The sequence below is a fragment of the Lactuca virosa genome, chromosome 9 (assembly GCF_052849685.1).
Source record: "Lactuca virosa cultivar CGN04683 chromosome 9, Lactuca_virosa_CGN04683_v6, whole genome shotgun sequence".
NCBI lineage: Eukaryota > Viridiplantae > Streptophyta > Magnoliopsida > Asterales > Asteraceae > Lactuca > Lactuca virosa.
This window is the reverse complement of record NC_136434.1, coordinates 136701585-136727459: the sequence shown is the minus strand read 5'-3', so window position 1 is coordinate 136727459 and position 25875 is coordinate 136701585. Positions and strand designations below refer to the sequence as shown.

At 35.4% G+C, this 25875-nt stretch overlaps 2 protein-coding genes and 1 long non-coding RNA gene across 4 annotated transcripts; 2 read left to right on the top strand and 1 right to left on the bottom strand.

The window, feature by feature from the left end:
* Positions 1-10978: 10978 nt before the first annotated feature.
* On the bottom strand, positions 10979-14011 carry LOC145139837 (uncharacterized). Its single transcript, XM_079073526.1, has 5 exons — positions 13201-14011; positions 12686-12952; positions 12447-12574; positions 12219-12357; positions 10979-12063 (listed from the first exon to the last, which is right to left on the bottom strand). The coding sequence occupies exons 1-5, from the start codon at positions 14009-14011 to the stop codon at positions 10979-10981; spliced, it is 2430 nt and encodes an 809-aa protein (XP_078929652.1).
* Positions 14012-18414: 4403 nt separating this feature from the next.
* Positions 18415-20179, top strand: LOC145138835 (uncharacterized). 2 transcript variants are annotated; one of them, XR_013721752.1, is made up of 4 exons: positions 18415-18675; positions 18762-18896; positions 19099-19253; positions 19859-20179. It is a non-coding gene; the product is annotated as an uncharacterized LOC145138835 (long non-coding RNA). The 2 variants fall into 2 exon arrangements; XR_013721751.1 differs by having other exon boundaries at positions 19099-20179.
* Positions 20180-20712: 533 nt separating this feature from the next.
* Positions 20713-24619, top strand: LOC145138391 (uncharacterized). The gene is made up of 6 exons (XM_079072487.1): positions 20713-22709; positions 22793-22858; positions 22940-23740; positions 23836-23929; positions 24015-24259; positions 24378-24619. The coding sequence occupies exons 3-4, from the start codon at positions 23206-23208 to the stop codon at positions 23892-23894; spliced, it is 594 nt and encodes a 197-aa protein (XP_078928613.1). The 5' UTR covers positions 20713-22709; positions 22793-22858; positions 22940-23205; the 3' UTR covers positions 23895-23929; positions 24015-24259; positions 24378-24619.
* Positions 24620-25875: the final 1256 nt, after the last annotated feature.

The window sequence follows — 25875 nt, the reverse complement described above, 5'->3', positions numbered from 1 at the left end:
ACTAGATGAACATTAATATTTGATTTCAAATCATTAAAATTCGACTACCAAATAAATATTCATACTCGATTACAAAGTCTCGAAACCAAGTCACAAAAGTTAAAAGTACCAACATCTAATTAGGGTTATTTTCTTGGGCAAGCTTTAGTATTTCTTCATACATCTTCGTAATTTCTTGTTTTTGTGCCTCCATTTTTGGACGTTCGGCCAACAGCTCTTGCTTCATTTCTTCATGTTCCAACTTAAGTTCTTCCTTCTTCTCTTCATAGATCCGATCCATGATGAGCTACATAGTAAATTAACAAATATAAACTTAAATGACATGAACAATACCAATCAATACAAAAAAAAAGTAACAACAAAATACAAACAACACCAACGTGGGACGGAACCTGTACCATTCCCGATTTCCCGAATAACAAATTTGATCGAAATTCAATCCCGAATATAGTACCGAATTAACGTTTCCAAAATTTTGTGATTTTAGAGTACCGAGCACATTTTCATATTTTTAAATTTGGTATGTTCCGGTTCGGTTCGGTTCGGTACGATACGGTACGGTACGGGTAGGGGTATGGGTATGGGTATGGGTATGGGTATGGGTATGGGTATGGGTACGGGTACGGGTACGGGTAGTATGGGTACGGATACGGGTAAAGGATCAGAATTTGGTACAAACTGCTCATCCCTAATCAAAATAATCAAAATCAAAGATAATTAAGGTCTTCAATCATTTCACCCTTCCACCAGCGATTTTAGTAGGTGAGTTGCAATTTTCAACCAGTGATTCAAAAGGGTCTGTCCCACAGTATGTATGGGTGGGTTTGTCAAAAGGGAACTTGTTTTCACAGAATCTTACCTCGCTTGATACAATTATCTTCTTGTATTCTAACTCATAAATTTTGTAACCTTTTGTTTCATGTGGGTATCCCAACAACATACCTGGTCCCCCTTATTTCGAACTTATCTCCATGGGTAATGGTGCTTCTAAAGTAGGTAAGAAAACCAAAAACCTTCATATAATCATAATCTCATTTTTCATTGAATAGAATCTCATAAGGTGTTATGTTACCGATGGCTTTTAAGGGCAATCGATTGATGATGAAAGTGGCTGTCAAAATACTCGCTCACTAGAATTTTTGGGTAAATTGGCTTCAAACATGAGTGCTCTAGTGGTTTCAAGTAAATGTATGTGCTTTATTTCCACAACCCCATTTTTGTTTTGGGGTATGTGGACAAGTAGTTTCAAGTAAAATCTCATGTTTATTATAAAACTTTTGCATGTTGTTTGAAGTGAATTCACCACCATTATTAGTAGGAATCCTTTTATAGATTATCCATATTAGTTTTTTATCAAGTTGTAGACATTTTATCAACCGATTTCTAACCTCATGCTTGAATTTTAGAAGGAAAACCCATACATCTCTACTAAAATCATCAACTATGGTTAAAAAAATAGCTTGTGACATATAGGGACAAGATGTGATATTTACCCGAAATATCACAATGTAAAAGCTCAAAAAAATCCTTGGCTTTAAATTACTAGGCGAAAAAGGAAGTCTAGTACAATTTTCCTTGAACAAGAATCACACAGTTTATCAAAAGAACTACCATTTAGAAAATATATTTGAGTAAGTTTATCACCAGAATCATGCCCCAATCTTTTGTGTCAAATGTGCATAGTTGTTGCCAAGGATCTCTTCTCCCTTCCAACCATCCCCATTTGGTATAGACCATTCGTACACTTACCCGTACCAATCAAGCTCCTTGTGTGAAGTTTATATATGATATAAAAATCTGGAAATAAGGTTATTGTTGATTGCAAATCCTTACACATTCTATTGATTGATAAAATACAAGTGAATTTAGGAGTGTGTAAAACTCCTTTTATTTGGGTTCCTCGTGGTAAGGAACACTCTCATTTTCCTTCCACAGGTATCGCATCCCTATTCGCAACCGCCACTGGTGTTTCAAAATAATTTTTAGCTTTATTTTCAAGTACACTAGCATCATGTGTGATGTGTTTAGTTGAGCCAGATACAATGACCCAACAGTTAGCATTATTAACCAACAGTTAGCATTATTACCTTTTTACCAGTCATGAACGCCTTTGAGGTATTAACCTCCTTACCAAAATTTCATGTTTCAGAGAAGTGTTTTAAAAAGGACTCGTATTGTTCACCGGTAAACCAGAAATGGGCGAGCTACATTCGAGTTCGATGAAGGTTGCCTTAGGTTTCATTTCTTCACGTTTCTTGTTTCCCTGCCACCATTCTGGCTAGCTGATTTTTTTGAAGCATCCATCTCGTGAGTGACCATTCTTTCCACATTTTGGTATCCTTCTGAAATGATTTGCCTCGCCTTTGGTTTTGGTTTCCTTCTCAACAAGTAGGCACGAAGGTCTTAAAAGCAGCAACTTCAGTAGTGGGTTTCTTCTCAGCCAATATAACTCTAGCGCTCGTTATTAACGGCAAGGTGATATGCATTCCTTAGGCTCAGTATAGGATTCATTGCGAGTATTTGAGTTCTAACAACAGAGGAGTTATCGAGACCCATGAGAAACTCATCAAGTTTTTTTGTCCTTCAGCCCACTTAACTTCTTCCCAACATTGCACACGCAACCATTACATGATCATCGAGGCACTGGCAGTACAGATCCAATCTCGTCCCAAAGGCTTCACAACTCGGTGTAGTAGACGAAAACAGTGGCTCCATTCTAATGTGTCATTGAATGTGTTTGTTTTAACTCATATGCCCTAAGTGAGCTTTCTTTTCAAAATCACTCTTTTAGATCGTTCTGGATTTCAGAGGCAGTATGAGCATACTTCACGCTGCTCTTATTTCCTTCTCCAAAGTTGTTGTAAACCATCCTTTTACCATGGCATCACAACACATCCAGGACATATACTGAGTGGAATCGTTTTCTGGTTCTCAATGGACCCATCAACAAAACCAACTTTCTTCTTGGCAAAGAGAAAGTTCATTATCTCTTTAGACCAATCTGCATAGTTGTTGTCAGTAAGGGTTTCATTAGCATGAATCTATTTGGGGTAATCAGATGCATGGATATAGAATGGGGAATTCACATCAAGGATGCCTTCATTTATTTTTTGGTTGGAACTTTCAACAGCACAAGTCATAAGTTGATCGGCTAGGGTTTGGTATTTTTGGTTAGAACCTCTCTTGATACCATATGGAAATTGATAGCAAAAGATTCAACTGTCCCATTGACCACAAAAGGTTTAAATACAAGCAAAAGAATAAAAACGAAAGGTCTTACACTTATACCACAAGATACGAAAATAATAATAAATTATTGTTTAAAAATCCAATAAACTGTTGCCGTTCAAAGTGAAAATTTTTTGACGTTCAAAAACTTTCCTCACTTACTTTTATTGGCAACACAATTTGGATGGGTGCATCATAAACTTGTACCTTTATGCATTAAGAAAATACACATGGGTGGTAGTAATTGGTTATGGGTTGGGAACAATTTGGTAGGCAAAGATGGTACCACAACCCACCCTTAGACAAATATTGGTAAAAATGTTAAATGGTTATGTGATGCCGACACACTTTTTTGATAGGCAAAAATATCAACACATCCGTTTAGCCTACACTACTAGAAAATAGAGCAATAGCGACAAAATTTTAGCGACGGAAAAAATCCATCTGAAAAAATGACGGTCTACCGCCGGAGTTCCGACAGAAGAGTCATTAGAATATTAGAGACATTTATTGCGATGGTTTGGCAACAGAATAAAATATGTCGGTAATCCGTTATAACTTCCGACGGTTTACCGACGGAAATCAACAAGTTTAAAATTCCTTCGGTAATCGGTTGGTAAAATTAAAATTTTATATTTTAATTATAAGGGCAATTCGGTAAAATCAACCAAGGGGTATTTCCGAGGGATGAGTTGTGCTGCATCATATCACTTAACCTAAATCGCTCCCCAGAACTGTGAACGAAGGCCGACAACACGAAGAATCGCCTCCAGGCTCTCTCTCTCTCTCTCTCTCTCTCTCTCTCTCTCTCTCTCTCTCTCTCTCCTCGCTGCCCTCGACGGAGCTGAAGGCGTCAACGCTCCGACTAGAGTTCTTTGAGTAGTGCTTAATTCTCTTTGCATAGCTTACAACACAGGTGCAATTTTTATACCTAAATTCGTATCGTCCTTTCTGATCGAAATTAATGAGATGAATGTTAGTGTAATTGATGTAATCGATCGGAATTGGGTTGGGGTGCAAGGGAGATTTGGATTCACAAGGTTTTCATTTCAAATAGATGTTTAGTACTCACGATCTGAGTCTCCTTCCCATATTCTAGTATCGATAAAGAAAAGTTTTGGTTCATGATTTTAAAGCTCCAGTCTGGTACGTAAAGACCATGCAACAAAGACATGTATATATAATACACCTGCAAAAACAAACAACCTGGAAAAATAAGAAAATAAATAGTTAGCATTTCATCATGATAAAAGCATTAGGTTTGGTGTTTTGACATACCGCTGAATGTAGTATTTCTTTCCAAATGTTATGGCTGAATTGACTTCATTATTGTTAACACACCATATCTCGGTGGTTACTGAAGCCAACAGATATCCAATTGAAATCCACTGTATAGTTATATCAAGGTTGCAAAAATCGCTCGACGGTAGCTCGACGGTCGACTGGTGTTAAGGGATTAATCGGTCTTGGCGGAGATTAATCGGGGACCATAGATTATTAATAAAATATTAAAATTAATTAAATATTAATATATCTTAAGAAAAACAAGTACTTCAAAATTAGAAAATAAGAAAATTTGTAATTTGAAAATTTGAAAATACAAAAATATGAACATTTCGGTATAATATTTGAAATTTTGAAAATTTGAAAATTTGAAAATTTTGGAGTAAAAAAAAAAAGTTGATTTTTTGAATTTTTTTTTTAAATTTTTTTTACCTTTTTTGACTTTTTTTTGACTTTTTTCGACTTTTTTTTACTTTTGTTGACTTTTGTTGACCGATTAATCCCGCCAAGGCCGATTAATCCCGCCAAAGCCGATTAATCATAAATTTCCGATTAATGCCCTAATCCTCAACGGTTGGAGAACGTCAAACGATTAATCCACGATTAATCGCCGATTAATCCTGATTTCTGCAACCATGAGTTATATTATGAATGATACATATGATTTTCATTGACATCCAAAGGAAGTTCTTGCATAGATATATTTGAAGCTGTAAAATTTTGATATAGTCTTATAGATAAGTACTAACATAGTTTACACTACAAGAATAAAGTCATATGCAGACGACACCTATCCAGACGACACATGTCGTTGGCAAAAGTCAACCTATACCGACGATATGTCGTCGGTATAGCGTTTTAAAACATTGACCATCTGCCTTTGACCAGAAGAGCTATGCCGACGACAAGTCGTCGGTATAGACTCGGTGGGAAACGTTAAAATATTGGCGGTATATCGAAAATCTTTACCGACGACATGTCGTCTGGAAAAGGAACTAAAAAAATATTTTCGATTTATTTTAACTCCTTGTAGCAGAAAGTTAAGACGCCGTCGTTTTTGTCATCCTATGCCGACGACATGTCGTCGGTATAGGGTGATTAAAAATTAATTTCGTTTTATTTTTTATCCGTGTTGCAGAAACTGAAAACAATGTCGTTTCGTCAGGCTATACCGACGACATGTCGTCTGGAAAAGGTGGGACTGATCCGCGTGAAATCCCTTTTTTTATTTTATTTTACTTTTTAATGACATGAAGTAAAACGAAGACGTTTTCGTTTACCTATACCGACGACATGTCGTCGGTATAGGTTTCCCTGTAACAAAACACCCTTTCAACTTTCTTTTTGCAGTCGGGCCAACACCATTTCTCTCTCAAGTTCGTCGGCGATCGCAAGGCTTTTTCAGCAATCGAGTTCATCGGCCACCATAAATTAAGGTAAGGGTTTTGGTCCTTGATTGCTTCTTAATTTGTAATAGCTTGGTCCTTGATTTGTAATAATTTGGAGCCCGAAATCACAGCCCCATTTCTCTATTGGCCGGCAAGAAGGTTCACCACCGCCATAGAAAAGGATTTCCGGTGATTGACCTATCTTCAATACCGCTACTACAAAAAGAGCAAAAAGACCCGGTTAAAAAGCCTAATTGAACCCGGTTTTGCATCCGGGTTTGTTGTGGCCGGGTTATATTTGAAAAGACATATAGAACCCGGTTTTCTACCGGGACATATTTGTAATATAAAACCCGGTTTCCATACATAGAACAGCGTCTTTTACCGAGCCAAATTCAATCTTCCACCAACATATTACCCGGTTCTATAATAATAAACAACCGGGTCCTTTACCCTTTTCCAAATTTTTTTAATACGCAATCAATAATCATTATTCCATTCATGTGGAACCCTAAGCAAGTAAGCATCCAAATGTTGTTAACATAAGATCAAATTAAATTTGCCAGCACACACACATGAAAGAGCAAGCAAATATTAGGTACATTCAAGATTAAAGAAATATTAAATTTAAATTGACTAGTTGCTCATAACAATAATAAAGTTCAAACAATAATGCAAATATAAGTTAACTAGTTAAGCAATTGTTGCAGCTGACAAAAAAAAAAAAAAAAAACTTCAACAGCATTGATGGTTCCAGTCAAAGTGAGTCTTCCAATCACAACGAGTCCAGCCTTCACCATTGTTCCTCTTGTTTTGCCATAACTAAACATTAAAGAAGAACCTGGTTAGAACATCATGTGCACATTAGGTGTTCTTAGTCTGGAACACATTGGTCAAGGTTAAACTAAAAGTTTGATGTTGTAAGTATTAAAAACTAACCAGATATGTCTTTCTACAAAACCACATCTTTCATATATTTGTTCAGGAATTGTGTTGCCCACTTAACAACAATTGAAAACAAGGTGGTTTCCGAAAAAGGAGTGGTGTCGTTCCAAGGGGTAGCAGTCTATATAAAAATATAAATTACAATTGTTATATAAAAAAAATAGAGTCTATTGTCATATACAAAATGATAAATATATTTAAGTGCTTACTCTACTCAAGAATCCGTGTTGTTCAACCATCACAAAATCCATCATCCATTTCATTACATAATATCCGCATTCCCAATCACCCGGTTGTTGGTTGCACTAAATTGTAATAACAAATATACACTAATCAAACAAGTGAAATACAAAATCTATATTTTTGGGTATAGTGACATGAATTATCTCAGCGACCGTCCAACTGATTGGATTTGATATGTATTTCCCATACCTTGCAAAAGCACTGAAAAATAAAAATTAGTGTTGTGATAAAAATAATAGAAAAGAATGTCAAGTTTATGAAATTTCTTACGTGTCAACATGTTTCTTCAGTAGGTAATAGGTATCCACAGGCTTTTGTACAGGACTCCTAATTGAATCCAATATGTACCCGGTGCCATTATGAGGGCAAATCACGAACAAGACCCAATGCTCACTTGTAATGTTTGAAGTATTAGTATAAACAATAAATATAGAGAAAGTTTAACAATGATTCTATATATCAACATAAAGTACCTTTGTAGATATGGAGCGATGAGTAATTGTTTTCCTTGATGAATTCGCATCGCATCAACAATGTAATTTATGACAGCTTCCGGGTTTTCTTGGCAGCTTGCCCCAAGAATCCTATGTGGGTTTAGGAAAGAAAATTTGTTCTTCACATCGTGCAATGGAATGTAGATTCCTAAAAATAAGACAAAATGTGTTACAATCATATAATATCTACAGACAACCTAGAAACAAAAGATTGGAGCAACTAACAATAATAAAGTTAAGTGTACTTACATCTCCCAAACGGTTAGAATGGTAACATCAAGTGTTCTTTTGTTCAACAAACGAAGAATTTCATCTTGTGCTACCCAAAACTCAAACTGGTCAATTTCTAGAATGCCATAATCAGCTACAACATGAATCAGTGGGTTGTTCTTCAATCGCTCACGTAGTAATTCAATTGACTTCGATTTGTTCATTGGAGTGAGTGTGTTCTTTCTCGTACAACCCCCTACACTGGTTTGTGGCAAACTTGGAATCGAATTTTGTTGCTTTCTTCCTTGAATCTATATCCACAAACCATTTTCATTAAACACATTGGAAATAAATTATGCATATACATAGTAACTAAAAAATCAAGGATAAAAAATATGTACCTCAGTCAGAATAATAGCATTTCGTGGCCATTGAATTATTTGGCCAACTGCATTTTGAAGATTACTGACTTCATCAGTCACTACGGGAATAGGAAGACTCTGAAAGTCTTTGTTGATTTGGTCTATTAACACTTTCATGTGATTTTCACGCAAAGGGAGTGAGTGTATTAACCCATCCCCATACGGAAAGACCAAGCCAGTAGCACAATTCTGATCCAGTGCCCCATATGGTAACACCAATTTACATTGAGTGGGGTTCTGCAAGCAGATTTTGTATATAAATAATTCAAATGTTAAATAACTAATTCAAAATTAAAATACAGTATCAAGATTAAAGCTCAGGCAAAGAGGTATACACAATTACCGTTATAGCAGCCAAGGTTGGCATTGAATGAGAACTACTATTCTGTACTCTCAGGCTCACATTGTCCACGACTTGCTTCCCAGAGTCATGTATCATTGCCTTTAACTCTGACACCTGTTTTGTAACGTCGGCGCGCAACTCATCCATAGATTCTTTGGCGTGCATTTTCCTCTTCTTTTTATCTATCCCGTGCATGGCTTTTCTCAAGCCAACAGTGTGACCAACTCCCCTAGTCCGACCGGGATGCTCTCTTCCTAACACTGCTGTCAACGAATCTTCTCCAGGTTCAGGGACCCAATCTCCTCGGGATATTTGACTTTCGACCTCTGCCTGTTAACATAAGCAATGCGATTATTAGAATAAAATCCAACATCAACATTTTATTGGAACAAAGATAGCTACTAGCTAGGCATTACCAGTATAAAACATTGATGTGCTTAAGTTGTTAGTTGAGAGATAGATAATTCCCATTGATCTAGAGTTCTATATTTGATGGTTAGTTTACTTTTATCTCACCATGATTTCTTAATGTACTGGAATTCAATTATTTCAATAGAAATGATAACAAAATTTAAAACGAATAATTATCTTACAAGCTTAGTCACTGTTGATTGCATGCCGGGTGGTGCATCATAATATGATCCAGACTCATTCTTAGATAGCCTACCCATGACAAAATCTTTTGAACGCTGGCTTTTTATCTTGCACAATTCTGATGCTAACTCTTCCGATAACCCTCCGGATGCAATCTCTTGTTCCCATTGAGCTTGTCTGCCCCGATACCCATGTGGACCTAACCGTGCTGGATTTTTTTGAAGCTTCGCATTTGCTCTCGCTTTCTCACTTATTACCTGCAAACAGAGGTAACACAATACAACATGGAAAGAATTAGATGAACTAAAGTCCAACAAACCTGGCATTCCTTTGAAGATCTCTCTTTTTTGAAGGTTTTCCATGTATCAGGGTCTAGATATGGGTAGATTGGAATTGGATCTCTTCCATTGGCCATGAAATCACGTATGAGCCTCTTCTTGTAGGATTTCCATGCAGTGTTGCAAATTTTAAGCACATCACCTCTGCGTTTATTATTTTGAATATTCCAGCGTCTCTGTTTATCTCAAAGTAAAGATTTTAAACGTTAATAACATATTTTGACTAAATGAAAACACATATAAAAGGTCTTAGATATCATACTTTAATAGTTAACCACAACATTTCAAGTTCACCCTGCGGCACTTTCTTCCATGTTCGATAATTGATAGAAATCATCGATCGTGTGAGGACTCCACACTCATTGGCGAACTTAATTTGTTTATCCCCATAATGTAGACCAAAATGATTGAAATCAATTTCTTGTGGCTCTTGACTGTCAATTAGTTGTGTGGCTATTCTCTTTTTTCTCTCTTGTGGTTGCGGTGGCTGTTGTGGTTGCTCATCCATTGTATACCTCAATAGTTTATTGGCTATCGCGGTGATGAAGCTAAGCATTAACATTGTTTGTGAGTATAACTTGGTGGTTTCTGAATTTTACAGGAGCTTCAAAACCGCATAATGGGGTCAAATGGCGGGATATCGAAAATTAATGGCGGTAATTTGATCCATTACACAACGTGGTTGAATGATGGTAGAAACCGATTTGTTTTAAAATAAATAATTAAGGTTAATTTGCATTATGGAAACAAAACTTTGGTTAATTATAACCTGTGATGGAAAATGGTAACATATAACTACATAAGGTTAATTTCCAATTAATATAATCTTGTTTTTAAATTCCTCATGGTTAATGTATAAGATTAATTTCGATTGGTATAAACTTGTTTTTTTTATTAATATTCATGTGATTATATACCCTTTTGCATAAAGTTAATATCAAATTTGACTAAATCAACAAAAGATTTGTCAATTACGAATATTGTTTTTTTTTTCAATTCCAAACGTCCCCTTATAAAATATTATTTATTATTTTATGTCACATGTTTATATTTAAAAATTTTAATATAATGGAATACAATAACAATAATTTCTAGTTATAACTGTTATCGTGATTTTACTAAAAAATAATTTAAGAATATTCTACTTAGAGGTTAATAATGATTTTATTTTGTTGTTGAAGATGGTTTATTTGAATTTTAGTTTGAGCTTAAGAACAATCATATTTCATTAAAACATTTCAATACAAACCAAATTTAAAAGGGTTTTTTGGTCCTATATAATAAAACTGAAAAGCCTAACTAATTTCAAACTTCTCCAAACAAATCCAATAAGCAAACACAGCCTGTCAATCCTGTTATCTCGTAGTTGCTCGACCTGCAATAAAACAAACTATATTAATATGTTGATCATAATAGCAAATTTACATTGAATTTTGTTTGTTTCAAATCAAATAACTTGGTTGTTACCTTTTAAACGCATATTGTGTCATCATTCCCATAATCCTTCGTCGTGGTCAGATCTTAAGTAAGTGGTATCATCAACATTATCATTTGAAGAAGGGATACCAATGGAAAACGGAGGTAGCTCGTCAAAATGATCATAATCTTCTTCATCTGTGACATTATCAACACCAAGTATACGTCGTTTACCATGCAAGACGATGTGCCATCCCGAATCCTTTGGATCCTCGACAAAAAATACTTGGGTGGCTTGTTTAGCTAAAATGAATGGTTCGGATACATAGCCATTTGTTGAAAGGTCGACAATAGTGAAACCATCGTTGTCAACTTTAACACCTCGTTGGTTGTCGACCCATCTGCACTTGAACAAGGGTACAATGATGGAATCATATTTCAATTCCCAAATTTCTTGAATGACACCATAGTAAGAGTCTTTGGCGATCCTGCAACTTGCCTCATGATTAGCCCCACTAAATTCCATCGTAGAGGCTATTAACGTCACACCACTGTTTTGAAATGTACTTTTTCCATCTTGTCGATTGGTGTAAAATGTATAGCCGTTAATATCGTAGCCTTGGTACGTTGCCACAAGATGTTGCGGACCATTCCCTAATTGCACTACTACTTCATCCATACTTTCTTCGCAATAACTTGTTTTCACTTTATTTTTCAGCCATTTTGCAAAGGTTTTGTTATGCTCGATAGTCAACCATCTTTCACCCTTATTTCTATGCATCGTCTGTAGCACTCTTTTGTGCTCATTTATGTATGGAGCAATGACCGTCATGTGTTGTAACACTGTAAAATGTGCAAGCTGAAATTCCTCACGATCTGGGACAAGCCTTTTCAATCCAATTGTCCCGATCCCTACAAGTCTACCCGCGTGTCGAGCTCTCGGAATGCCAATATTCTTGACACCTTGAAGATAGTCTGTACAAAATTCAATCGCCTCCTCTGAAGCATATCCTTCAACAATACTACCTTCTGGTCGATGTTGGTTCCTTACATACCCTTTTAAGACACTCATATATCTCTCGAATGGATACATATATCGTAGGAAAACTGGACCACAAACCTTTATTTCATGTACAATATGAGATATCAGGTGAACCACTACATCAAAAAAAAAGAAGGTGGAAAGTACATATCGAGTTGGCATAAAGTCATTATAATATCATTTTGCCATGAATCCAACGCCTCAGGGTTAATAACTTGTGAATGAATCATGTTAAAAAATAGACAAAGCTTTGTGATCGTATGTCGAATACGGTCTGGAAGTATTCCACGAATTGCAATGGGAATCATATGTGTCAGTAAAACATGACAGTCATGGGATTTCATTCCAACCAATTTTAATTCATCCATCGACACCAACTTCTTAATGTTAGCAGAATAGCCAGACGAGACCTTCATATTATGCAAGCATTGGCAAAATTTCATTTTTTCATCCTTAGACATGGTATACATGCTGGAGGCAAATATGTACGCTTCCCAACATTCTCAATTGGAGCAAGCTCGGGTCTAATTCCCATTGCTAGCATGTCTCTTCGAACGTTAGCCCCATCCTTAGACTTCCATTTAAGGTTCAACAACAACCCTAACAAGCTTTCACAAACATTTTTCTCTATATGCATGATATCAAGACAATGTCGGACTTGTAAGTACTTCCGGTATGGTAAATCCCAAAATATAGACTTCTTTTTCCAAATATTTTTAGTAACAGATCTACTTTTACCTTTTACTTTTCCGAACACAATGTTTATATTTTCAAGTCGGGAAAATAAAACTTCTCCACCTAATGGTTTTCTTGCCTTTCTTTTCTCAATTCTACCATTAAAGACCGTTTTTTTCTTACGATACTGGTGATTATCTGTAAGAAATCTTCGATGACCCATGTATACAGTTTTCTTACAGTTTTTTAACCATAAAGAATCCGTGTCATTTTCACAAATAGGGCATGCCTTTTTCCCTTTTGTACTGTATCCTGATAAATTTCTGTATGCTGGAAAATCACTTATTGTGCAAAAAATATGGCCCTAAGTTGGAAATTATGCCCTTTATATGCATCATACACTTCGACGCCTGAATTCCATAATATTTTCATATCATCTATTAATGGAGCCAAATATACATCAATGTCATTTCCAGGTTGTTTTGGACCTTGAATTAGCAATGACATCATAATATATTTCCGCTTCATGCATAGCCAAGGTGGGAGATTATAGATGCAGAGAAGTACTGGCCATGTACTGTGACGACTGCTAAGGCTTCCAAATGGATTAATTCCGTCAGAACTAAGTCCAAATCGAATATTTCTAATCTCTCGACCAAATTCTTCAAAATTATTATTGATATTCCTCCACTGAGGAGAATCAGCCACATGTCTTATGTTCTCGTCTATGTTACGCTCAGCATGCCATCTCAACAATTTTGCATCTTTGGCATTTGCAAATAATCGTTTCAATCTTGGTATGATTGGAAAATACCATAATAATTTCGCAGGCGGACCATTTTTTGTCACTTTTACATTTTCTTCGATACGATCTTTCCGCTTATACCGTGAAGTACCGCATATAATACAGTTATCTAGGTCTGCATGCTGGTTCCTATATAACATACAATCATTTGGACATGCATGTATTCTTTCGACTTCCAATCCCATTGGACAAATCAGTTTTTTTGCTTGGTATAATGAAACTGGTAGCTCGTTATCTTCAGGAAGCATTTCATGCAAAATCTCTAGGAGACTGGTGAAGCTTGTATCACTCCAACCATGGGTTGCTTTTATGTTAAACAATTTCAACACAACTGAAAGTTTGGTAAATTTTGTACACCCATTATACAATGGTTTTTCCGATTCGTCAAACAATTGTTGAAATTTGTCATAATCTTTTCCAGCAACATTATCCTCACAATCATGTAACATATCAGATATATTATCATGATCGTTACTCCAATCATGATCACCATTCCAATCATTTCCGTCATTAATTTCTGAAAAACTTGTGTTCTGATCGACTAATGTCTCACCATGTCGTGACCAACACGTATAATTACTCATAAACCCACGAGTTATCAAATTTTCTTCTATTTTTTGTAGAGTCGGTATACATACGAATATTTTGACAATCAATACAAGGACACCATATGTAACTTTCTCCCTTTTTCACCCGATTTTCCTCAACAACTTTTAGAAAATCGCCTAAACATGCCATGTATCTAACGTCTGAACGTTTCATCCCGTACATCCAATAATTACGATCCATCTATAAATCATAATATATATATATATATATATATATATATATATATATATATATATATATATATATATATATAACAAAATGACTATATGAGACAAATTACTTAAAAAACAATCTTAAAATGAGGAATCTCAAAAATTAAACTCTATTAGATTAATTTTGGACAGGTATACATTGATATGTGCGTTTTGTTTGGTTCTTTTTATAGTTTCTTTTAGCAAATTTTATTTCATTTTTAATTAGTCATCATGCATATTCTTGTTTTATTTATTTTTATCATTTTTAATTATAGTTTATTGCATCTTACGCGGCCTGCGTTGTAACGTCCGGTTCCTGGTACGCATTTTTAATAAAGTTTATTTATTTTTATGAAGGGACTCGACGAGTTGGAGGCCCCAAACTCGTCGAGTAGGAATGGTTTTGGACGCGGGTGGCAGAGTCTACTCGACGAGTTGGGGAGCCCCGACTCGACGAGTAGGACTGCCATAGTGAAACCCTAATTTTCAAGTTTTGCACCTTATTTAAACACCTTAAATGGTATTCACTCTAGCCTCCATCACCTCCAAACCCTACTCACGAAACCCTAATCGATTTTCGAGTGTTCTGGAGCTATTTGTGCCATTCATTGTGTTTTGAAGCTTGAAGAAGGAAGGAAAGGCTTGGAGATTCAAGAAGAAAGTAGTAGATCCAGAGATTGTGTTGCATTTCCAGCTCATTTGAGGTATAAAGCATATACCTTGGCCTTTCATCACTTTGATCTTCTTTTTAGGCTTGCATGTTGTAACCTTTGGGCCATTTCTAGTCATTTTCGGGATTTGAGTGCATTTTAGAGTGATGACTTCAGATTTGGGAACATATGAGTTCAGGAAGCTTAAAGTCGCCACCTTTATTGAGCTATGGCCCTATTTCATGCATAAGATCTCTTTTATGGCCTAGTTTTGGTGTTCTAGCTTCATACCACCATGCATGCATGTAAAGTTAGCACCTTTACGTGTTATGCTAGCCCAAGGGAACCAGATATGCGGACTAGAGGCATTGGACTCAAGTAGAATCGACTGAATGAGTGTAGACTAAAGGGAACTCGATGAGTCGCTCAAGCTACTCGGGGAGTTAGATCGTAAACCTTTACTTTCTGACTTCGAACCAACCCACCGAGTCTAGAAGATGACTCAGTTAGTTGGTCAAGACTCCTTGAGTATGAAAGACTAAGGAACTCATCGAGTTCAAGGAGGTACTCGACGAGTTGCCTGGAGATGTCCCGACTGTATGAAGGACAACTCGACGAGTCCAAGGAAGGACTCGACGAGTTCAAATGGAAAGTCCCGATTATGTCATAAGGAGAAACTTGGCGAGTTAGAGGGTAACTCGACGAGTCAGATCGTGAATTCGAGACTCTCTGAATTATGGAACTCAAAGAGTTGATGGACCAACTCGGCGAGTTGAGTCAACCAGGATGTTGACTTTGACCAGGGCGTTGACTTTGACTTTTACTTTGACCATTACCCATGATTGACCCTTAAATGGGATATGAATATGAAGGAGTAACTAAAGGAGACTGTTATGTGTAGGAGTTTGAGGAGAGTTGATCCCAACACCGAGGACAGTTCAGCTGCATGACATTGATGTGAGTTACCTTATAGTAGAAGTGAGTCTAAGGCCACAATGTCGGCCCACTAAGTAGGAGTTGTTGTTAGATGATTGTCTTCGTGATAATTATCTTGGTATGCCACTATTTGTTACGCTTTATGTGCTAGGATGCTATGATATATGTGTTAGTGGTAGTAGGGGTGAAATAGTCCCCTGTTACCAGTTGAAAGATATCGACGGGGTGGACAGTACCCATGCATGCCTAGCAGTATGTTCATGTTATGTTGTTATGTGGTAGTGGTAGGGGGTGAAATACTCCCCGGTTACCGGTTGAAAGATACCGAAGAGGATGTCAGCTCCCGGTTACTGGTTGAAAGATACCGAAGGGGAGGTCAGCTCCCGGCTACCGGTTGAAAGATAGCGAAGGGAAGTCCAGCTTCCGGTTATGCCAATCAGATACCGGTTGAAAGATACTGAGGGATAGGCATTATATGTTTATGGTATGTGGTATGATGGGAGAACTCGCTAAGCTTTGTGCTTACGATTTACAGCTTTTGTTTCAGGTCCTTCTTCTTCGAAGGGAAAGGAGTCGGCACGGTAGCAGCGCATCACACCACTATTTTCCGCACTTGATGTTCTTGGGATTGTACTCCGACATTGTTACTACACTATGACATGTTTCTGAGACATATGATCTTTGGCTTTGATGAAATGAATTAACTGGATGATATTTTCTTAAAATTGTTTTATGAGTTGTTATATCAATAATGAAATTTTTGGTCATGATTTTTAGGATGTTACATGCGTAAGTCATCAAGGACAAATTTGTCTTTTTTACATTTGGCATGGTTTTTGAGATGTTACAATTATTGTGCACCTTCTGGACTCTTGTAAGTCCCCAAGTTCCAATCTTTGTGATTAAAAGTGCTAGATCTTGTATTTTGTCCATTTGCTTCTTGATCTTCTAAGATGGGATGAAAAGATTTCATAAAGGTTGCAACTTTATGAATCTTTGGATCATTTGGACCGGTTCATGTTTTGGATATGAAGTTTGATGGTTGGTTTGTGCCATGCAAAAGATTTGGTCATAAAATCTCATTTTTTACATAGGTTGAGTCCAAGACTTGCATTGGACATGCAAGTCTATAAAGCATCAATCTTTTGGATATATTTAGTCTTATAAGCTATTCTGGAGCTAATGAGCTTGTGACTTAAGGGATTAAGTACTTCTTGATTATGTCCTTGCCATTTATTGGTGGATCTCAAGGGTTAAAGGTGAAAACTTTACCCATTTGGACATTAGAAATGATCAGATCTGGACTTTGGGACTTTTGGAATCGAAGGATTTGACTTAACTCATTAGGATGTTTTGGATCCAGTTCCCACGACTTGAGGAAATGCAACTGTTTTGTCGTTTGAAGGCCACGACCTGGCCAAGGATGGCCACGACGTGGAGGGTTAACCTTGGCCTTTGACTTTGACTTTTGACCTTGTTTTGGCTAGGTTTGACCTAGGGGTACTTTGGGTATTTTGATTAGTAGTTGAGTTTGGTCAATTGTCGTTGGATAAGTGTCCGGTTGAGCTGATTTGCGGAGTAGAGATCCGTATGGCTATTTTTTCGAATATTTGTGAGGTGAGTCTTCTTATCACCTTAAGTAGGTTGAAGGCATGTAATGCCCGGGATTTGTCAGGTAATATTGTTGCTAACTATTCAAGTCATATTGTGCATATTTTGGATTTTGAGGATTGGGGCGTACGCTGGGCGTACAAGGTGTATGCACGACGGACGTAAGTGAGGCGCGGAGTGGGAAGTCCCCATGACGTACGCATGTGTACGATGGGCGTACTCATGCGTACGTTGGGCGTAGGCTAATCAGATGCAAACCCTAACCATTGTATTAACTATGCAAAATATATGTAATTTTAAGCTTCTTGGATTGCTATAGTCAAATTAGAGATTCATTAAAAGCATTGTACATTGAGTTATAATAATCTATTTACCAAATATTCAAATGATGAAATTCAAATGTCAACCATTTCCTTAATATTGATTTACATCAACTTTTACTTATTTAAATTGTGTTTCATTTGTGATAATTAAAATTAGATTTATAACAAAAACTAAAATACATATTTTTACTTTTATTGTTGTTTTATAAGTATTTTACAAAGAGAATTTTATTGAGCTGCAAATTAAACCAATTCTCGTTGATTCGATCCCTTACCATTATACATTATTTTAGTATGCAATTTTTAGGGTATTTATTTGTTGGTCTCGACAACCACAAATCATTTAAAAACATATATAATGTACGTCACATGAACAGTGTATTAAATTGGTATCGAGATATAAACTAATAATGTTATATCAGAATATCACTAGCGAACTAAAAAGCTTCCAAATCAATACTTATTTTATAAATAACAAATTTAAATACAATGGATAAAAAAATTGAATAAAAATAACAATCCAAACGATAGAACAAAATATGTGACATGTATCACATATCATGATATATGATAGTTTAATATAATTAATAACATTAAAAGTTATTTTATTTATTATATATATTAATTATTTTAATTAGTTTCCCTCTTTCACATGAAAATTTCGTTCCCGCTAACGACTTTGTATTCCCTCTAAAATCCGAATTCACATGAATTCCAATCACGAATTGGTTTTGGAGATTAGAGCATTGTCAATTTCAATAAGACATAACGGGGATCATCGGAACTCGGAAATCTAAATTCATAAGGAAACGGAGCGACACCTAAAGGAATATCAGATGGTGATTGGAAATCGAATCGTCGGAAGAAGAGATGTTGATTTAAGAATTAGGTAGCAAGCCAAACGGTCATCATCGCAAAATCTAGGGTACATCTCCTCTCCTCTTCCAGTCTTATGCTCCTTTCATTGATCACCGATTATATATAACTCTTTCGTTCTATCTTATTCTGTAGATTAAAATTTGCCAACGATGGTTGTATTTTCTTTCTCAATCACCCTCAGCACCGCATCGATGGTAATCTAACTGTCGGTACACGAATGTAGACAGTTAAATCGTTGAGTCGCCTCCCCAGAAGCCATCCGCAAAGGTAATAAATTTCCATAGTTTCTGTTTTTACTTCTAAAAGGATTTCCTATGGCTACTGCCTACTTATAGTTCTAATTACTTGAATGCTAAGCTGGTGTTTCAACTACGCTTCTTGAATTGCACACAGTAAACCTTAGAGTTTAATTCTGGTCATTTGGATGTTACACAACTAATTTCACCTAACCCAACCAAAAAATTCTCAGTGACCCACCAACTGTTCGATGAAATTCCTGTGAGAAGATGAAGAAGATGAAGGGATTGGAGTAAACAATCATGATTCATGAGCCATGGATCATTCATAGGGATCTTAATTGCAACAACATCTTCATCAATGGAAACAACCTACAGGTAGATACAGGTAAACATTGCACCTATTTCATTCTACACATAATGTTTAATCATAAAACTTAGATGCTTTCTATATGAGTTTTATTGTCTCCCAAGGTCTTATGATACCCTTTTTGCATAAAAGCTCCAAATAAGCCTTGCCTTGTGAACCATATGTTGTAAAGACTATTTTACACTTCATGTTACCAAGCCAAGAACTTCTGCTATTGACAATATTAACCATGAAGCTACAATGCTTGTATAAACAGTAGCATGAACATTTGGTATTGACACTATTAACCATGAAGGTATATTGCTTGTATAACCAGGAGCATGAAAATTTGATATTAACATTATTAGCCATGAAGCCACATTGCTTGTATAACCAGTAGCCATGATTGCCGAATCAAATTAATCAATTTTTCCAAAACCAGGTTTATTCTTTTTGAGTGTAAGAGGTCATCTTTAGATCTTCTATGGAATAGATTTTTTGCTACCCTTAATATTTTTTTTTAGTTTCACCACTGTTTGTCCATTTCAGAATGGCTGATATATGAAAAAGATGACGACAATACCATCTACAAGATTTGTAATTTTACTTTATGTTTAATAATTATATTTAGATTTATTGTATAGTGGACCCAGCAGGTTGGCTTTCGGTCGGATACGCCATTGCATCACCTTCAAGCTTTGCAAAAGGAGTTTGACAAGATTGACCTGAACCTTGTTATAGGATAAAGGCTAACAACAAGCAAGAATTACATGTTCATACTCAACAAATGTCTCTAGTTGAATCTGACAAAAAACCTACTTTACAACTTTTTTTTCTTCCCATTTTTTATTATCAAATATGCTAAAGAAATTGTTGAAAGCAGATAAATGTTGTTTTCCAGTGTTGGGTTCGAAGACTCCGAGGTAAACAGAAGGGTTAATTGAAAAAAATAGCAACTTACCTTCGTTTACTTGTTTATAGCATCACACTTTCATTAATGACTATTACATCAATGAATTTTTAATAAAGTTTTGCAATAATATCAGTGACAACCAAATAAAAATCAGTCTTCTCGGTTAAAAAGTTATTAGGTTTTTTTTCATTAATCAACTCTTAGTTAATATTTTAATTTTACCTATTGGTATATTTAGTTGAATATAGGCCGAAGTTGAACTAGTGCACACTCATTTCTCTTGTTATCACTGCTAGATGTCATTCTTTCTATAAACTTTAATTTATCAGACTCCAATGAACAAGAAGAGGTAAAAATTTCTCGACAGATATACTATATGCAGGTTGGGTTTTCTCTAACTTAATCATGTTTTGGGTTACTCTAGTTTCTGTTTTGTTTGAGTATTAACTATTAGGCTCTTTTAAACTTTTATTCTGATAAACTACTTGCTGTTCTTTGAAAAAAGAGACTCTTGAGTTTAAAAAATTGCCCTAGTACTAAAAACTAATATAATTATATGTAATGTAAAAACTAGTATACCCGAAATAATAAATAACATTTTGAATAATACAAATGATTGCTTAACAATGATGAAAATGTTACCTTAGTTCCTGTTACGTTAAAAAAATAGAAATATTTTAACAAAACAACTTATAAATGCCAACTAATAAGATAAATGAAAGAGTAATCACAATACCTTTGGAAAGTGAAGTGCAATCTGATGGCTTAGTTGTAAATTGAAACGGTTGCAAAGAGGTAATCCTGTAACATAAAAATCTAGAAATGCTTTAACAAACCAAAACTTAGAAATTCAAACTTATGAGATTAATAAAATAACATAAGCAGAAGAGTAATCATCATACCTTTGGTAAATGAAGTAAAAGTTGATGAGGTTTTAAGTAACGTGCAAAAAATGCTAAGGAGGTAATGGTGAAAACAATATATAATTCTAGGAGTTTGTTTAAACCAGGAGAAGAATACCGATTTCCACAGGATTAGTTGAGAATAATTAGGGTGTTGAACATGTCAAAGCTGATAAGACCTAGTGATAAAAAACCCGGTTGGTGCTCTGTTATGTGCTAAAAAAAGCCCGGTTGTTAGAGCTGGGGCCTATGAACTCGAGAAATGGGTCATCTAAGGAGAATAAAACCCGGCCACTTATTTTAAACCGGGTCATATATGAAAAGCCCCGATTTTTCCTTTAATATAACCCCTTTTTTTCACAACCGGGTCCTAACTATGGGGTCCCATATACTTTTTTGTAGTAGTTCGATTTTGAGGTTAGTTTATTGAGTTTTTTTCCTGCTTAAGCTACCACAGTGACGAACCAGTTTATGATTTTTTTTGTTCCTTTCAATACACCATGATATGTATATGCATTTGTTTATGCACCATAATGCTGGATAAATCTTAAATGTCTAAATGTTAAATATGTGAAAATAGGGTATAGGGCCACATTTTGCTTTCTAAGTGCATACAGTTTTATATATTCTACTTATCTACAAGTAAAAGTGATGATAGAAGGCTGTAAGAACTTGATAATCAGATAAGTACCCAATCACACTCATTAATTTAGTTTCCCAACTCCTGGCAGAGATAGTGACAAAAAATCTTAAACTACATAGACATACAGTCTTGCATGACCAATTTTAAGAAGTTTATGGGATGCTATTTTGCCCTCATGAAGATTGAAGAGGCAGGTTATGATTTGTGAAAGCACTAACAAAGAGCATGCAGCAATGACAACCATATATAAATATAAAAATGAATAAGAAAAATAATGGAAAAAGCTACAATGATATAACTGATACAAGTAGAAACTCTAAAAAAAACTTAAGGGTAAGCTATATATGGACATTATATTTTGACTTAATACATAAAGAACAATACTTAACTATAGAAATTCAGGGAATCTTCACAATTTGAGTTTATGTGCAACCTTATAGAACTAGCAAACAAACTTCATGTATACATTATGTTAAGTTAGAAACATTACCTTAAAAAGTATTATCTTGAGTTATTTGATGTATTTTGTTATTGTTTGTATTGTAAAGTGCTTAATATGGTTTCAAAGTGCTTAATTTTGTTAGTGAGTTAATGTTGGTCATTACGACTTTAGCTTAATCAGGTTATTAATAGCAACATACATTTAGTAATTTTAAAATAATTATAAAGTAAAGGTGAATTAATTTTAAAAAAATCAATAAAAATAAAATATTAAATTAATTGTAAAATCAAATTAAATTAGTTTTAAAATCAAATTAAGCCAAAGCCAAGCCAGAAGGCTCAATAGCAGAGGGTTATGTTGCAGACGAAGCTTTGACATTCTGCTCTATGTATCTTGAGGGCATGCAAACCAAATTCAACCATGTTGATAGAAATGAGGATCCTGGCCTTCCAAAAAGGCAATTTAATGTGTTCTCATCACAATGTCAACCGATGTCCACTAAGAAGCTTGTCGAACTTTGTAAAGTTGCCAAAAAATCATTGCATTGGTTTGTACTAAACAACTGCGATGAGGATGAGCTGAAAGGCTACATATCGTAAGTTTTGTGATCTTCTAACTACTTTTTCGATAGTGTTATCATATTTTCAAACTATTCTAATTGTTTTGTCTCACATCCAGCGAATTCAAATCAGAATCGCTGAAAGTGATTTGAAAACAGAATTTCCTCCATGGTTCAAAAGAAAGGTAAATACCTTATATTCTAATTTATAATATAAAACTAATTTATATTATTACTTAAATGTACAATGTTATATTTCCTTATAGATTTATCGCCTCGAAAGAGAATCGCCTTCGGACTGTACTAACGAATTAAAGGTGTTGGCACATGGTCCGTTAGATGCAACTTCTTACACCGCCTGCATAGTAAATGGTGCTCGATTTGTTGTGCTTAGCCGTGATCTCCAACGTACTACTCAAAATAGTGGCATTCTTACATTAGGAGTAGACGGTACACCATTCTTGGGTCAACTGGAGGACATCATAGAGTTTCACTATTTACATGGTTATTCAGTTGTACTCTTTCGTGGTAAATGGTTCAATGCGTCATATTAGGTAATGGACGTTTAATTAGTAAAAAGAATATGGTTGTTATCAATACCAGCCATGAATGGTATGTCGGTAAAACATGGTATGACGCTCAACAATACATCTTAGCCACTCAAGCTAAACAAGTGATTTATCTCCAAGATCCTACTCGAAACAATAACTGGAGAGTTGTGGAAGATGTTCATCATCGAAAACTTTGGGATCATCCAATTATCGGTGTTAATGAGATAGATGTGGTGAATGACACTCGATCAAATGATTTTCCCTTGGCTGTCGATTTAGGTGATGAGGATGATGATACATACTCCGTTGACGGTGATGATATGTACTTTTTAGATAATGATGACGACGGTGAATCAAGTGTGGCTCCTACTGTAAACGATGACAGTTTCTTTAATGATGACGATGATGGTGGTGATACGTACTCTTCAGATAATGATGGCGATTTCTTAACGATGACGAATTTATTAATGATGATGTTCTACATGTATATTGTTCTAGTGATGATTCTGATTGATGGTATGTTACAGTTGTTATACATTTTGATTGCTTAAAATTGTTTATTAGTTTTTTTTAAAGTATGTTTAGTATATTTTCTAATATTTGTTAAACAGATGGCTACACATGTTGCGAGGGGGCATGGAGGAGACGACGGGGAACGACCTCCACATAAGCGTTCAGGCAAGATACCGGCGGGTTGTCAATCTTGTAAGTTACATGAAATTCTTAAATATATTGGATATATTTTTAAAGTTTTAAATTTCTAAATTTTTAGTTCTATGTGTCAATGTAGCAAACCCGACGCGCCGACGTGGAAAAGGAAGATGCTTAAATATGCGATAAAAGTTCAAGCACAACGGTCAACCTTTACCTGTGGATATTGATATCAGAGGGGGGACCTATAGATTCATAAATCCAAATGGCAAAATGTTGACAAGGTTTATCTCAAACTTTGTGGCAGATCATGTACCACTCCATTATAGGACTTGGAGACGTGTTCCTTTCCATTACTATGAAGCTATGTATCCTGAGATTGAAGTAAGTACAAAATACTTTTTATATGTGAAAAATTTATACTTTTTAAATATTTTTTTACTAATTAAATTTGTTTTTTTATTGCAAAAATATTTTAATCTTGATATGTATCGGGGTACAGATTTGTGGGAAGCCGTTCGAGCGACTGTACAGAGCGACTGTTAAAGAGCTTATAAAGAGCACAAACATGAAGCGAAAAATTATTTTGATAGTGTTGGTGGATATGATGATGTTGAAGGTGCAAAGAATGTAAAGAAAGCAGGTCCAAACTTCAATTTACGAGTTCATGTAAATCTATGTATGGTCATACAATAGCTAACACATAATTAATTATTAAATAGAATTAGAGCTATGTAAGATTGATTTGACAAACACACTTATGGTCATAATATGAGTTCTCTAGCACAACCTAATTCAATAGTTCAATTACTTATCTAAGATTGGTTTGATCTTAGCTTTAATAAACTAGTGTTCACTAAATTATTGGGTATTCAAAATCATGCAACTTCATATTCACTAACTACACAGAACAGGAATTTAAAGCAATCAAATATTAAATCAAAATGCTAGGTTCAATCAATCAAACACAAGTCATAACCAACAAGTAATTCAAAACTAAGTTATTGAAACCATGAGTTCCAGCTTCATCTAGCTAACAGAAGTAGCTAGATTTAGCTGGACATACTAGGAAACAAACTCAAATAACTCATACTCAAAAACATAATTAAAGTGTACCAAATTATTAAGCTAATATGAACTTTTCTTTCTTCCTTGGTAAGCAACTTAATTCCAGACTTCTTCTCCCTCTGAATTTCGTCTCCAGGAACCCTCCAAGTTGGCCAAAAGTCCCTCAAGTCGTAATGATCAAGAGAATATATAGTTATCATAAAATTCTCTCTCACGTCGTGAATGGGTATGACTCACAACGTGAATGCAGTAGATATCCGTGTTCTACAAGGATTCCTCCTCCGCGATGCTTATCTTTTGGAATAGTCCTACTCACGTTGTGAATACTAAATATTCACGTCGTGAGTACGTGAATTCGCTGGATTTTCATTCTTTTAAGTCTTCATCTTCCAAAGTTCCATTTTTTTGACGCTTTTAGTCCCTTTTCTTCAAAATGTCTTCTATTTAGCTGCAATATATATTTTAACCTTATAAGTACCATTATTCAATGCGTATAACCAAATTATTAATAAAAATATAAGTAAATATTGCTTAAAAACATGTATAAATATGGCAATATCAGATGTTCTAGTGGTTCCTAGTCTTACCAAGAAATTGTTATCTGTTAGCAAGCTAACCAAGGATCTCCCAGTTGATGTGTTGTTTTCTCAACCTTTCATTACTATTCAGGATCGACAAACCAAAAGGGTGCTTGCTAAAGGTCGTTGTGAACAGGGGTTGTATGTGCTTAAAGATGAACCTCAGGCATTGGTTGCTTTGCAAGGAACTTCAAATCGGGCCTCCTATGAGCTATGAGCTATGAGCTATGGCACAATTGTTTAGGCCACGTTTGTTTTGATGTTATTCAAACTTTAAATAAATTGGGTGCTTTGTCTGTTACTTCGGTTTTACCAAAACCTACTATTTGTGAACCTTGTCAACTTTCTAAAGGG

Bases quoted from the DNA above. Each gene is read 5' to 3' on its own strand.
- LOC145139837 (XM_079073526.1), bottom strand. From the start codon at position 14,011: ATGAGTAATTATACGTGTTGGTCACGACATGGTGAGACATTAGTCGAT. The intron at 12,575-12,685 runs GTAAAAGTAGAT...TCATGCATATAG, and splicing joins TGTGTTCGGAAAAGTAAAAG to AGAAAAATGTTTGTGAAAGC. The intron at 12,064-12,218 runs GTATTCGACATA...TTTTTGATGTAG, and splicing joins TCGTGGAATACTTCCAGACC to TGGTTCACCTGATATCTCAT.
- LOC145138391 (XM_079072487.1), top strand. From the start codon at position 23,206: ATGGTTCAATGCGTCATATTAGGTAATGGACGTTTAATTAGTAAAAAG. The intron at 23,741-23,835 runs GTATGTTACAGT...TTTGTTAAACAG, and splicing joins AGTGATGATTCTGATTGATG to ATGGCTACACATGTTGCGAG.